The following is a 15,069-nucleotide window of genomic DNA, read 5'->3' on the forward strand; positions in this document are numbered from 1 at the left end:
TAATAATTGTGTATATTGGTGATATTACTAGCGTATGGGGACCTGGGTAGGCTAAACTGAACAACTATGGGGCGAAATTGCAGCCAATTCCTGGTCATGTGACTCAAAACGGCCAATAAGGAGCCCGGGCCTGGTGGCGGCTGTGAGAAGCGCATTATTTTTCCAAGAAATACTGTGGGAAGAAAAAAACTAACAGAGGATATGTGGTATTGTTGTGTCTTAACGGGGGGTAAATTCTGGATGTGGAGCCCAGAAAGCGGCCGGTCGCCATGTGTGCCGTGTGGGCGGCGGGCCGCTGCATCACGGCCCGGTTTTTACCAGCAAACAATAGAGCATCTCCTGGACATTTTTTTTTTTTTTTTTTTTTTTACCGTGCTTTCGGTGATGTAATGACTGTTAACACCGGGTGAGCGGAGCAGGCCGGCACCGTTTACAATATGGCCACCCCTAAAAAAGTGTTTATCAGCTCATTAATCTTAAAGTGTGACAGCGGTGTAGTGAAAAGTCCAAAAATCCTGAGCAACTTGGAGAGTGTTTAGATAGCAACAAGGAGGGACGGAGACTCTAATGTTGATTTCTACTGGCTTCTACAGAGCAGACAAGAACAGTAGAAATTGCTGAGATTTGACTGTGAAGCAGAGGGGCGAGAGACATAGAGAGAAAGAGAGAGAGGGGGGAGCCTTGGTGCTGTGTAAGTGTGGCATTTTCAATTTTATAATGTAGGCCTAATATATTTGGAGCACAGCCTTTGGAGAGGTGATTGAACTGTGTGTGTGTGTGTGTGTGTGTGAGAGAGAGAGAGAGAGAGAGAGAGAAGGGGGGGGGGGGGGGGGGGCAGACAGAGAAATAGAGAGAGTGTGAATACCCAAATAGACCTACTAAATATGAAACAACCTTAAAATAGACTGTGCACACAGGCTTGAATTTTTTTTTGCAAACTAGCAGGCATCTCTCTCCCTCTACCCCTCTCTGTCTTCACAGTGTGTGTGTGTGTGTGTGTGTGTGTGTGTGTGTGTAAGTGTAAAAAATGCGCGTTGTGTTTACGGAGGAGAGTTCACAGCGAGGTCGCTCCGTGCAACTGTTGAGGGAATCACAGGCCCTCTGCCATTCCTGATGAAAAATAATCCAACAACAGCGACAGTAATAATATTAATAATTAAACAAAACAAAGGTTTTCAGCAAGTGCAGGAGAGTGTGCAGATTTGTGTAAGGACGGGACTCTCGTGTAGATTTGTGTCAGAAGCAGAATCGGGGAGTTTAGCAGCGGATATTTTCGGGCCGCTCAGAGGAGACCAGAGTGGAAAAAAAGAAGTGCGGTGATCAATCTTTCTGTCCTGCAAAGAGCCTGACAGCGGCTCCCTCTCTCCCCGTTTTCTCACCCTTTCAGTTTCCCAACAATGAAATCCTCCCGCTCTCCCTCTCTCTCTCTTAGCTCCAGTAACTGTCCCTGATTTTACGTTAGATCCCTTTTACGCACGGCGCAAATGGAAATCGCTCTCACGCCTAACAGACATTTTTGCCATGTTATCTGTTTAAAAACGACGAGGGCCAAGCAGGCACTTTTACCCCCCCTTACTCCCTCTTCTTCTTCCTCTCTTTCCCATGCCATTTGGCTTCGCCTCTGGCTCTGAAAAAGACAGAATAGGAGAAAATGTGTGTGGGAGTTTTGAGGCCCATTGAGCGCAGAAGAGAGCGGAGGCAGAGTGTGGGCCGACAAGCCCGAGCACACAGACTGAAGCCGCACAAATCTCTGGGACAAGCACACTGCATGACCAGCCTTTACCTCTGCCTCATTTTATTTTATTTTAGCATTATTTCCCTAGTCCTCTGGGGGTTTGGCCAAGAGGAGAATCCTGTTTTTATGGCTAAAGAAATGGTTTTGGAAACGTGGATCCACCGACTGAACATATAGGGATTTGTATCTTTATTTTATCGTATTTTATTTTATTTCTTCTTCTTCTTCTTCTTCTTCTTTTTTTTTTTTAAAAATTTCCTTTCTTATTATTTTACTTAATTTGGTTTTATTTTAGTCCGGCAGTTGGTGGTAGCGGTATATATGGTAAATCAACTATTCTTGAAACCTGCGGACCTGTATGTTAACATTCGCGATTTTGTTGGTCTGGGAAACGTAAAAGTAATATGACGTAATAATGTAATAATTGTAGACCATCGTCCTGGTGAGTCCAATGTAAGAATTAGGATAAACATGGATTTTATACAAGCTAATGAATTCTATAAATTAGCCAATGTAAGCAGAGATATATATTAAAATAATGACGACGACAATAACACAACCACATGAACAATAACAATAACAATAATAATAGTAATAATTACATTTTTTTTTCATTTAAAAAAATCATTATTATGTTTATCATTATTATTTTTTGTTGGGATTATTATTATACTAATGAGGCTTTTTCAGGCGGATTGATATCTATATCCAACCAACAGGATGACTGATCGGTTCTTTATTAGACGCACAAACTGCTGTATTTTCTTTAAAACAAGAATAAAAAAACTGATTTATTTGGGCTTTTGATGTGTAGACTAAAACTCTTGTGCAGGTTATGAAGAGTTGTCCGGTAACAGATATATTATTTTCTCTCAGTGAGCGCGTGCTGAAGCCGAGCGGCTCTCCGTCTGTTTTTATGAGGCAATAAATTAGATCCAATCTCTGCTTATTGGTGTTTTTATTGTCTGTTAGTCCAGCGGAGATGTAAAGGGAAGTGCGGCCGTTATTTATAGCGCGAGTCTGATTTATGTCCCAACTTATGCTGCTCTCAGGCCGCCCGAGTGCCGTGCGCGTGCGTGCGTGTGAGGCTGTCGGGGGTGGGGGTGACCACGTGACCGTGCAAGGCGCAGGCCCGAGGGCTTTTTTTAGTTTCTAACATCAACACAGGACACATAGCAACCAGGAAGATCGGTGGTGTGTGTGTGTGTGTGTGTGTGTGTGAGAGAGAGAGAGAGAGAGAGTGAGTGATATAGAGTAGGAGAGAGCAACAAAAAGCTAAAAGAACCAGCTTTTGGCGCTCTCAGGTTCCTGTCTCTCCTGAAAGCTTCTTGTTTGTTAGTTTTGTTTGGGTTTTGTTTTGATTTTTTTCCTCATGGTTTCTTAAGCTCTGGTTCAAGGGCTAAATCTGGGTCATTGGCAGCTTCTCTTGGTTTTCCTTTCATTCATTCATTAAAATCCTTAATGGTGTAACAGTCAAATAAATTGCATTAAGTAAGTAGGTTATGTAAATTGTTAAGTATTCAATTGTTGGAATTTCTGAACAGTTGAAGAAAGAGTCAAAGCTATAAAGCAAATTCTTTGTGGTTTTCTGCACAGCATATCCAACAAGCCAGCAGTCTGAAAGATTTCAACACAGATATTTTTATAAAAGGACTTTTTATATTGGGGAGTAGACTCCCCTCATGTGAAACTACTGCAGTGATGGTTTTGGGTCATTTTAATTTTTGCTTTTCTTTTTTGTTCTGTGTCTGCTGTTTGAGGACACAAAACTCAAAATATCTGTACTTATTCTTGTGCCATTCTGTTGCTTCAGCAGTTTCAGAGGGTTGGTTTTTGGGGTTATCAGGCAGAAATCACAGATACAGTCAGAGTTTTCCTCTTTTTTTTTTAGAGCAATCTAATGCAGTCTGAGTGGCGAGGAAGTCAGAGAGCGGAGTGTCTGCTGTGATTTCTGATGTGTCCCACGTGGCTCTGGGTGTCGGGTTTTAGCACTCGGAAAAGCTCTTGGAAACAAATCCCTCCGTCCCGCCTGGGACCGGGCCCAGGATCTGACATTAGCGTCACTGAGCCCTGCGCTCGTAAACAGGAAGGTAAATTAATACCATTTGCCATTTGTCTGTTTGAATAGGTGAACCCCCGTCCTCATGAGGCCCTGCTTTCTGCAAAAAATCAAGCCGGCTGGTAAAATACAGAAAGGCGGCTGTTAGATGTAAGTTGACATATGGAGGGTCTGATGGGATGGAAACCCTTGGTTTTCTATCTGGTTTGTTAAATGTAAAGGGGACTGGGAGTTGATCTCAAAATAGTTTTGTTGTTAGCTCTTTTTTGGTGGGATTTCTGACAGCGATGCTCTGTTCCAGCCTGCGATATTGGCTGGATATCTGACACTGGTATTAGCCCCGGAGCATCTCTGGACTTTAAAGGAACACTTCAACATTTTGAGCAAAATCCCCTTTTTCGACCTCACCTAGACTGACACAATTTGTTTAATACCATTTTCACCACTGTATGTCCAGTTGTTCAGTTCCTATGTGTAGCTTTTCCTGTTAGCTTAGCATAAACACTTGAATGCTATGGGAGTCATTAGCCTGGCTCTGTCAAAGTGGAAAAAAAAAAAAAAAAAAACCTAACAGCAACCCTGATGCTGTCTGATTTACACAGTGTATCAGGTGGATTTGAAATATGTGGAATTTAAAAAAGATCAGAGCAGAGTGGTTTTAGGAGAAGTTAATTTGTGGTGGATCTTCCTTCACCTTCAGTGTGCAGATCACTGCGATAGATGGAAGGATAAATGTTTTCAGTTACAGTTCCACCATCTAACTTCTCCTGAAACCAACCTCAATTAAAAAAAAAAAAAAAATCCCAAGACGTGTATCTCAAATCCACATGATCCACTGTGTAAATCAGACAGCTTCAGAGCTGCTGTAAGATTTATTTTTTCACTCTGACAGAGCCAGGCTAACGACTCCCATAGACTTCAACTCTTTATGCTAAGCTAACAGGAAATGCTACCCATAGGAACTGAACCACTGGACGCACAGAGGAGAAAATGGTATCCAAGTGTTGTCTCAGTCTAGGGAAGTCGGAAAAAGGGGATTGCAGTTTTGTTGCAGTTTTCCGTTAAGTTTCCCTCCAGAGTGCTGAATGAAGCTGAAAATAATCTTTAAAAAGGTGGCTGTCAGCACAAAACTGAAACAATTAATGGTAGTTTTCAGCAGATGGTGAGTCATCTAAAAGTTTGGATAATGTTTTCAGACTGGATCCTCGAGGTTTTAGTTAGTGAGCGCTGAAGTTTTGGAGTAGAACTTGGTGACAAGTGTAAAGGACTGAGGATGGGTCTGAATAACATAACATTTTTATTAAAGAATTGTTTGACAGACAACTCTCTCAACAAGGAAAGAAAAAGGAGCTACAAAGGACAAAGAAAGGAAGTTGTTTTTCTCCAAAAAGACTTGTTCTCTTTTTTTCTCCAGCTAATAGTTTGTCTAAATTTTTCGACTATGCACGGACGGGTTTCCAATCCCCGTCCTTGCCTTTTTCCCTGTACAAGCCAAGACATTTATGTACAAGGATCATAATAGGAACATAAAAACTACTTATTCTCCTCTAAAATACAAGAACTAAAAAATTAAACTTCGGTACAATGGACAAGAAGAAAACACAATGTTTTTTTTTTCTTTCATAACAGGTAAATACTAAAAAAGTACAGTATTTTTTCTCGATATAAATACATGAAGGATAAATAATAATAATAATAATACAAAACAGAAAGTCTTTTTAAACTGGCTATAACAAATAAATATTTATATATGAATGTTCACTTGAACACACATTGGCGAAAGACGCTTTGATTGGAGGGCCTTCCGTCTTCAAAATAAGATTTAATTTTTCTCTTTTTTTTTTTTTTACCTTTAACCATCAAAATGTAAACTCTAAGTGCAACAATGATGCCTGGATGTGGAAAGCGTTGGTGTAAATCTACACTCTTAAAAAAATTCAGGATAGGTTCATTTTAATAGCTCCAACTTAGGGTCAGCTTGGGTCAACCAGGCATGCTTTGTGCTCTTTTTTAATGCCTCATCAGCTCAAGAGTGTATTTCCAAAGTATTGCATATCTGCAGGATAATAAAACAGAGGATTTAGTCTGTTAAAATGTTTCACTGTGTTTTAACATCTATCTTTTATTAAAAATCAACAGCGCACCGTTAAAGTGCTTGAGTTTGTGTTCGTTTGTGCTGTCACTTGTTTTTGTAAGAGTACCTCTCACTTTTTTTTTTATCAGATTAAATTATGATATATAATCTCATTTTTGGAAGCAGACTCTTCAGCTGCCCCGGGGAGTGTTTGGTGGTGGTTGTTGACCCATGCCGCCTCACTGATGGGTTTACAAAATCAACCCAGCAGTTTTAAGAGTGTAAAAGAACGCCTGCCCGCTTTTCCAGGACATGCATTTTTGTTCAAATATATACCCTGTATCCACGTTTAAAAGTCAAGATATGTAAGAAAACAAAACAAAACAATATAAAAAATGTGGGCTTTTTCGCATTAGTGTCTGCTAATGTAAGTGAACCCTTCCAGACTGGTAGAGAGAGAGGGAGAGAGAGAGAGAGAGAGGGGAGAGAAAGAGGAGCGGGGGTATGACTTACCCAAACATAAATAAAGAGTTCTTCACTCATATTTTTTACCCTGTGTCGATGATGTGCTAAAATAAGAACTTTCATTTTCTTCTTCCGTGTCCTCTGTGTTTGTTTTAACATGTCGACAGCCAGGACGTGGCTCAACATAAGGAAGCTAGCTTAGTGTTGCTGTGTGTGTCTGTGTGTGTGTGTGTGCGTGCGTGCGTGCGTGTGTGTGTGTGTGGTATGCTAAAGTAGCTTAGCACTGATGTGTGTGTGTGTAAGTCTATGGGAGCTAGCTTAGCCTAGCGAGCTGTTAGCTTGTTAAACCCTGTAGCAGAAGTGATGAGAGGGTGGTGCCTGTGTGGTGGTGGTGGGGGTGGGGGTGCTTGTGGGGGATTGTGGGAAATGTTCCTTCCCCCAGAAGCCATGGTGTCGCTGCCAGAAACAGAAGACAGCAGGTTAGTAGCAGTGAGACAGTCAGGAGAGACAGACAGGTATGGCAGCAGACCAAAAGAGATGGCAGGAAACTGATCCAGTGGTTTTTACTTGCTGAGGATGGACCCTGTGTGAGTGTGTGTGTGTGTGTGTGTGTGTGTGTGTGTGTGTGTGTGTGTGCGCGCGCCTGCAGGGCTGTATATATATCTCTCTCTGTGGCTGATGGAGAGGCAGAAGTGCTGCATAGCTCAGCCGGCTGACACCGACATGTGTTGCCTGGAGTGGGAGAACATAAATCTGCCCACCTCGTTAACCGCCCATTAAAATCTCAACTATTTCATTTACCACCCCACTTCAGGAACAGGGAGAGCTCTGTGTGTGTGTGTGTGTGTGTGTGTGTGTCGGGGACACACGACACATCAGTGGCCGATATATATTATCCTTTGATCAATGAGAAAATTAATTTATCGTTATTGTTCCGATAAAAGAATTTCAGCCGATAATTCTGTCTAATAATGTGGAAGCTCTTCTTACAAAGAGCTGCGGTTCTTCTGAAGCTCTTTGCTGTTCACATTTTAATCCAAAAAACATTCAGAAGCGGTTTTAATGTTTGTCTGTTCTGACCAGCCGTCATTAAACATTGTTATGCCCGCTGTTGTGCAGTGCATCATGTTTGGTCTTGAATTGATATGAAATGCAGAGTAATGTCATCACGCTGCTTTTGGATACAACAAACTGATAGTTATTGTTGAAGACCCTGAAATTCCACATTGTTGCATCTCTAGTGCATACATGTGTTTGTGTTTGAAACGTGGTGTGGTTTTAGGCCGTACGGCAGAGGTGAACCCAGACATGGCCGGACCCTGACAGAAACCCAGCGGTGAGGCAGAGGAATGTCTGAGAGAGGTTTTGCACAGCGGCTGCCGCTCTGCAGGAGCCCAGCCACAACAACAGAAACACACCAGCCACTGACCACTGACTAATCGCTGCTGCCGGCCGCACGTCTTACTGCACCGCCCGGCAAACTACTGACTTCTGCTGTTGTAGTTCTGTTCCTCCTGTTTTCGAGCTCATTTTGTTTTTTTACTCTCTATATTCATGTGAGTACCTCGTCTCTGAGTACAGCATCAGGAGCAGAACCTTGCCAGATGAATTGTACACTGAAAATTAGGATTTTTTATTGAAGTGCTACAAAAATTATAATGTTTTTTTTTTTTAAAGGAGAAAAGTAATGATTGATGATGTCAAAGCCATAAAAAAAATCTATGACCGTTGCTAGAAAACTCCAAAACCAGTTTGTCCTCACTTCCTGAGGAGTTGAGCGCACAGAGACGTCACTGAGAGTAAAACGATAAAAACACTCAGTGAGTTGGAGTTCCTGCCTCTAAGAGCGAAAAATGGTTTCACAATATTACTGTTTTTTTTTTTTTTTAATGACTTAAACATGAAGTAGTTCCTCTTTAATCCGTTTGTAGTGTGGTAGTGTTTTATGTGTTTCTCCCTGACTGTGATTACATGATGGACGTGGCCTTGGTTTTTTTTTTTTTAAAGGCAAATCAAATGGAAACCTCAGCTCAGAAATACTGACGCTGTTAAAAAACCACTGTAGCTCCTCCCCTGGCCATCTCTCTGTGCCTGCTGCGGCCCTCGAGCCCGCTGCGGCCCTCGAGCCCGCTGCGGCCCTCGAGCCTGCGGTCGGTGAGTCTGTGAGTCGTGTTGTGTTTTAGTTCTGTCGTCTTCACTATTTCCTACGCTGTTACTTGGTTCAAACCTGCTACAGGTGGGTGAGCTTGGGTGCTTCCTGGATTCTGCCCTGAGTCGAGGTGTGGTGCGCCGACAGCTCCGTGTACGTAGGGTGCGCGGGGGGGGTCGCAGGGGCCCGGGGGCCCCCCTCCGCCCACGTGGTGCTGGTTGGTGGCCGACATTGGCCCCGCGCCGTTGTAGTCCATGGTTTGGTGGTGGGGGGGCGTGGGGCCGAGGTGGTTCAGGCCATACATCGAGGGCCCTGAGCCGGGCATGGGCTCCACGTAGTTGCCCCCACCCACATACACTGGGCTGGCCTGCATGTTGGTGGGCGTCCCGTAGCCGGTGCTGTTGGCCTGCACCAGGCCGTGGTGGGGGTGGGGGTCGGCGTAGTCCGGGGCTGGGGCGCCGTACTTCTGCTGGGGAGGGCAGCCCTTCATGGGCACATTGGGGTAGGCAGTGGACATGGAATAGGAGACGCCCTGGTGGGGCTTCCCAAAGGATGGCGGTGATGGGGCGTCATAGCCCGCCCCGCCTCCCCCGCCTCCCCCTCCCATGGGGTGCATGGAGTTGAGGAAGCCAGCAGAGGACTGCATGGGCAACGGCGGGGAGCCCGGTGGGGGACGGGCCCCCGGAGCTGGAGCCCAGGCCCTTGGACTTCTGGTCCTTCTTGTACTTCATGCGGCGGTTCTGGAACCAGATCTTGATCTGGCGCTCGGACAGGTTGAGCAGGTTGGCCATCTCGACGCGGCGCGGCCGGCACAAGTAGCGGTTGAAGTGGAACTCCTTCTCGAGCTCCACCAGCTGGGCGCTCGTGTACGCTGTGCGGGCTCGCTTCGACGCTGCCGATGAACCACCGGGAGGACTCTTCTCACCGCCGCTTCCACTCTCAGCTCCTCCCGACACTGAGCAGAGAGAGAGGCGGAGCGGGAGAGAGAAATAAGTGAGACAGAAGAAAAGATGAAAGGTAAACAAAAGCAGAGAGGTTGGGAGAAAATAAGAAAAAGTGGAAAGAGTGAGGGAAGAAGAGGAGAGGAGAGTGGGAAGGGAAAAGACAGATAAGAAAAGAAGTAAGGATGAAAGGAGGAGGAAGAGAATGAGAGGGAGCTCAAAAAACGAGAGAAAGATGGAGGTAGAGAGGGGATAAAACACAATTAGCGTGCTTGCGGGAGGAAATTGAAAGCATTCAGTTTGTTAATAAAGCAGAGGGGGGTCGGACTTCTCCCCTGATATTAGTTGTCAACACTTCATAACGGTGGCAGTTATTAAGAGGCGAGGCCCGGCGCCGGCCCACAGCAGCTAAATTGCATCATGGCTGGATAGACACACCGCCCACAGCTACAGCAGGTCAACACACACCGGCTGCAGTCAGCTCGCCATAGAAACAGCAGCCAGCAGACTAACATCACCCATAACTTCACTGTAAAGATACCCTGTAGCTCCTCAGGTCAAAGGTCAGGCTGTGGAGCTGGGAGGGGTTCAGTGCCTTGCTCAGGGACACTTCAGTAGAGGCAGAGGGTTTTGTATTCGATGCCGTTCTGTGTGGGAAAGCGTGTCACTTCCTGTGTGGCGTTTGTGTTTGTTTGCTGCTGCTGATCGGTGCTGACTGGATGTGACCGTGCTGATTTGTGCTGAGTGAAGCCTGAGGAAAGCCCAGCTGTGTCATTCCACAATACCAAAATCAATCTCACCCTGCCTCCCTGCTGCCTCTGATAACCCTCCTCTGCCGAGAACCGGCGCGTGACGGCAGAGCCACAGGTCTGATCCCCCAGAACAAACGAGGGAGCCCGCCACCTGCTATCTAAATGTGAGGGCGTGTCCACACTAAGCCGGGTAAATTTGAAAATGCATCTTTTTTTTCATGAAAACAGCTTTTCAACAACAGTCTCCAAGGTGTGTAAATGTGACGACATCTTCATGTGGATGGGGAAACCAAAGGTGTAAAATTGTCTTTAGGGGTGGGGGGAAAAAATTTATCGATTTTTCATTATTTTTTTTTTTTTTTTTTTTTTTTTTTTTTTAATAACGATTGATAGTAAGGAATATTGTATCTTAAAGTAGTGTTATCATGTATGAAACCAGACGGCCTAAGGAATCCACTCGTATCAAGCATGTCATGCTAGGTCACTGGCAAGGGGACTAAATGTTACTCCAGAGTTAGACTAAATATTGGTGAGGGAAAAACTGTCACGGTCAACCTTAATCGTCATGTGATCTGGTGAATGTATTGAGTGGAAGCCGTGTGGCAACAGTGGACCTTTTGTGCGTTTCAGTGCGGACATAAAAACGCTCGTGCGGTCGAGTGTGGGTGGACGGTTTAAACTGCGCTCTCCTAAACTAGATTTTCCTGTTTTTAGTGTGGATGTGGCCTAAGCCTTGTTTGGTTAGGTTTGGCTTGAAAACACTTGAACTAAGTAAGAATCATGTTAACTCTTTCAGATTGAAATATTACAGTAGAGAGGTCTTGGATGCAGCTTGTGTAAAACAATTATTAAGCTCAATCTTGTTCATCAAACGTGCACTGAATGTTTTAAACTTGTGTTCATTGTAATACTGCATTTAGATAAACAAAAAACAAAAAAAAAAACAAAAACAAACCTTCATGTTCAAGAACTGTGGTGGGGAAAAAGTCATGATTTACGTGGGTCTGAATGATATGGTAATTTTTGAAAGATGCTCTGATTGTAATATTGTTTAACCATTTTGTCGGGAATTATACTTTTTGCGTCATAGTTTTTATTTTCAACGGAAAAAAAGTATTTTGGTAATGAAAATGTTTTTGCTGTATGCTGTACCAAACAAACATGTTTTCTTAAGTCTGGAAAATAGAATTTGTAGGCCAGAGCCTCTCTCTAGCACCATAATTATGCATTTCTAGTAATTTTTTTTTTGTCATTTTACCATGACCATTAAACTGCAGCTGCTGTGATTTGGATATTGCACCATACTGCTATTTTGATCATTTTTTCAACTGATAGTTCAGGCCCATGCCTCAGCACACGCATGAGCACTTCACCAAGCTGAGGACCGCACTTTCATTACAAAATAGTCACACCTTAAGTAAACATGAAAATACTTAGCAGAAAGCAAACACAACAAAAACAGGAAAAAAAAACTGAATGGCTGCTTACCTGTCAACTAGCCTTGCTGTAAACTGAACTAACTTTAACAAGCATTTAGACACAAGAAACCTGACTCTGATCCAGTGCCACTGATCGATAGTTGGTATAACTTAAAAATTCCACCAATGAAACCTTCATGAATCTTTAAACATCCTCCCTCGTCCACCTCATCCCTTCAAATCTGTCTTCAAAACTGTCTTTCTCTCTCAAACTGAGATCCTGTTGATTTACTAACCTGGTAGCCTCAGGTGGAAAGTAAGTAGCATTTGGCTGGTAGCCATTTTCCATTTTTCCATGCCAGATCTGTAGTGAAGAGCATGACTGACTCTCTCTCTCTCTCTTTCTGTATGTGTGTGTGTGTGTGTGTATACAGTATATCATGTGCTATCAATATATGTTCATAGCAATAACGGCTGATGCAGCGCAGTTCAAACCAAACATAAAGATCCTATCTGTGTCTCTCTCATCAACAATATAAACAACAGTTTAACTCTCCGTCCGTTTATCTCTGTGAGGAGGCAGACGGAGAGATATGCATCTCGTCTGTCTCACAAATCAGTGACATTTTTTTTTCTAAACATGATTGTTTCAAATGCTCATCAATAAACATTCTCATCTCCTTTCATCTCTCCATCAAGCCAGCTGAATGCTCTCTCTTCCCCCTCTCTCTTTCTCTCTGCGATTGAACATGAATATGAAACTCATATTCATTATCACGGATTTGTTATTTATTTTTTTCTATGATGAATACTAGTTCAAATAAAAATATCGGTGCCTCTGTGTCTTTATCCACTATCAAACATGCAGATATTTAAATCTGTCACCTCGTTTTCTGTTTTCCCAGCTGTTAATATGTTCCAATTTGAATGTCTCTCTATCTGTTATGGAACATGACATTTAAATTCTTCCTCTTAATACTTTCCTGCCTGCGGATGACAGTGGCTTTCCAGGCAGGTGTGAGGAGGAGGAGGAAGAGTAATGTGAGTGGAAATAATGAGCAAGGAGAGTGAATGAGGAAGTGCTGAGAAAGAAGAGGAGTAACTGAGGATGGGGAGGAGGGTGAATGGTGGAAGATGTGCAGTCTATATGGGGGTGGGCGGGTGTGGGGGGTAATTATAGGGTATTATAGGGTATAATATAAGGGTATAATTCAGCCATAAATTACAGACATCAAGTTCATTATCCATCATTACTCTTGATCTACAAACTGACTAACCCAATTCTTCCTCTTGCTCCTTATGTGTGATATAAATCTATAAGACAAGTGACTGTTTCATAAAATAACACACCATGTCACCAGCACTTCCACCCTCCCTCCAGAAACCCACACGATTAGCAAACTTTTTGCTGCACAAATTCCAACATGGCTGCCAAAGCTGTCATTTTGTGTTCTGTGTTACAAATGTGTGACCTTGTGTATCCTGAGAAAATACCACAATACAGAATTGTAATGGGACGGAACATCATGCCATTTGATTATACGAAGACATTAGAAATTCAATGTCAAATTCAAAAGCAATTAGAAACACCTCTCAATACAGTGTGGTCCAGTACAAGACCTCTGCAAACTACAACCTCAGTAATAAACACAGAATTAAAGTGACACATTCTCCACAATGTCAACACAAACTTAACATTATAAACTTTCTTAAACTGTAGAATTTATGGCAGAGGTGTTGTATTGGACTGTATTGCACAGGTGAACCTGATAAAGTAGACACTGAGTGTACTTCTTGGTGTCGGTGTGTGTGTGTTTTAGCCAGACTTCCTCTGCCTCTGGTTGGTTAGAGTGACTGTCCTGTACTGTAAAGTCACAGGTTTTAACGCTGGGAACCTCTGACCTGCTCGCTCACAATGTGAGACACAGGATTAAATATCAGGTCACGTCCTCTATCTGCATGTGTACATTTTGTAAATCATCATTTTTAAGGTAGTGAACTGCAGCCCAAGCTTAATCTAAACAGACAAAAATATGAACATGTTCAAACTTCCCCCACTTGCACTGTTATTGGTCTTTTTTTTTGCTTTTTATTTCTTTTCCTCAACTTTGACCACCTCTGCTCTTGACTGCTTGTAATATAGATGATCTATTAACCTGCTGACATGCAGTCAGGTAAACCACTGAATATAACCTCCCTTGAAAATAACCTCCCTTGAAACTAACAATGTGTGTAGAAAATGAAGGAAAATTAAGCCACATCCTTTGCTAAATCTCACATTCACCATACACTCTCAGAAAATAAAGCCCATAATTGTACCTTTGCGGGTGCCGCAGCTTGTCACTGGGGCAGGACCATCTAAGGTGCAGCTTTTGTGCTCTTGACATCGGGTTCTTATTTGTCCCCTTGTGGTTTTTACCTCACACTGACCAGTCTTGTCCCTATATTATAACTACAATATTGACTGGGTAATCACATTACCTATTTTTCATATCCACAAATCTACAAAACTTAATTAATATCAAGGATATTCAATCACAGCCTACAAGTTAAAATCTACCATAAATTAAAATTTTACCTAATTTATTGATTTAAGTATTTATATATATTCATTTTATTTTTAATTCATTGTATTAGTCCTAACAAATGCTGTCTCCTGATATTGTACCTTAACATTTGGAGGAAATGGTGCATATGTGTACCTTTTACTGCTTATGAACATAAATGTACCTTTTTGGCTGTGAAAAAAGGATTTCGTGTAATTACCTTGAGGTCCAGTAATTAGCCCTAGGGGGGTACATATGTGTAGATTGCAGATTGTAGCTTGGGGGAGAGAAATGGACTCCTGCTGTACCACTATTTCAGACAGTTTATGGACTGACTAATATTTACCAGCCTCTGACTGACTGCTAGCTTTCTGGTCATTTCCCAACGTGGACCAGCAGTTGTGGAAAACTGTTTCTCCATAATTATACGAGAAGCGTTAAGTCCTTTTGGGGGCTGATAAAAGAGAGGTGACGAAAGAGGGAGAAGAAGAGGAAGGGAGGGAAGGAAGGAAGGCGTAATGGGAGGGAAGTCAATAGGAAGGAAGAGATGGAGGGAAGACAGGATGGTAATGAGAGAAAGTGGTGTGGGTGGAATATTTTTATGGTAAATCGCCATGTGGAGCAAAGAAGACAGACAGACAGGCAGACACACAGACAGACAGGTGTAAGCCCACACACCGTTGCCAGAGCTGTTGCTGGGCGAACAGTTTTTCTGCTTGGTGTTCTGTCGAGACTCTTTCATCCAGGGGAAGATCTGCTTGGCCAGGGCGGGGTTGGGGGGCAGCGAGGAGGAGGAGGACGAGGAGGAGGATGAGGTGGAGGAGGAGGAGTTGGACGACTTACTGGGGCCCGATTTCCCCACCGAGGAGGCCCCGGCACTGCCCCCCGGCTGCTGCGGCCCGGTACTGCCGTTGCTGGGGTTGTTGGGCA

At 43.3% G+C, this 15,069-nt stretch overlaps 2 protein-coding genes across 2 annotated transcripts in view; both read right to left on the reverse strand.

Annotated features, from left to right (window-relative positions):
• hoxb2a (homeobox B2a) overlaps positions 1-572 on the reverse strand; it is a 3,991-nt gene extending 3,419 nt beyond the window's left edge. Inside the window, exon 1 of the mRNA XM_030057783.1 lies at positions 1-572. This exon is cut by the window's left edge and continues 665 nt beyond it. The gene's annotated coding sequence lies outside the window, so the exon portion shown is untranslated.
• A 7,611-nt stretch (positions 573-8,183) lies between these two features.
• hoxb3a (homeobox B3a) overlaps positions 8,184-15,069 on the reverse strand; it is a 45,268-nt gene continuing 38,382 nt past the window's right edge. Inside the window, 4 exon segments of the mRNA XM_030057782.1 lie at positions 8,184-8,647; positions 8,649-9,146; positions 9,148-9,437; positions 14,818-15,068. Of these exon segments, the coding sequence (XP_029913642.1) occupies positions 8,564-8,647; positions 8,649-9,146; positions 9,148-9,437; positions 14,818-15,068 (1,123 nt within the window). The 3' untranslated portion in view covers positions 8,184-8,563.

Source organism: Myripristis murdjan, chromosome 8 (genome assembly GCF_902150065.1).
Source record: "Myripristis murdjan chromosome 8, fMyrMur1.1, whole genome shotgun sequence".
NCBI lineage: Eukaryota > Metazoa > Chordata > Actinopteri > Holocentriformes > Holocentridae > Myripristis > Myripristis murdjan.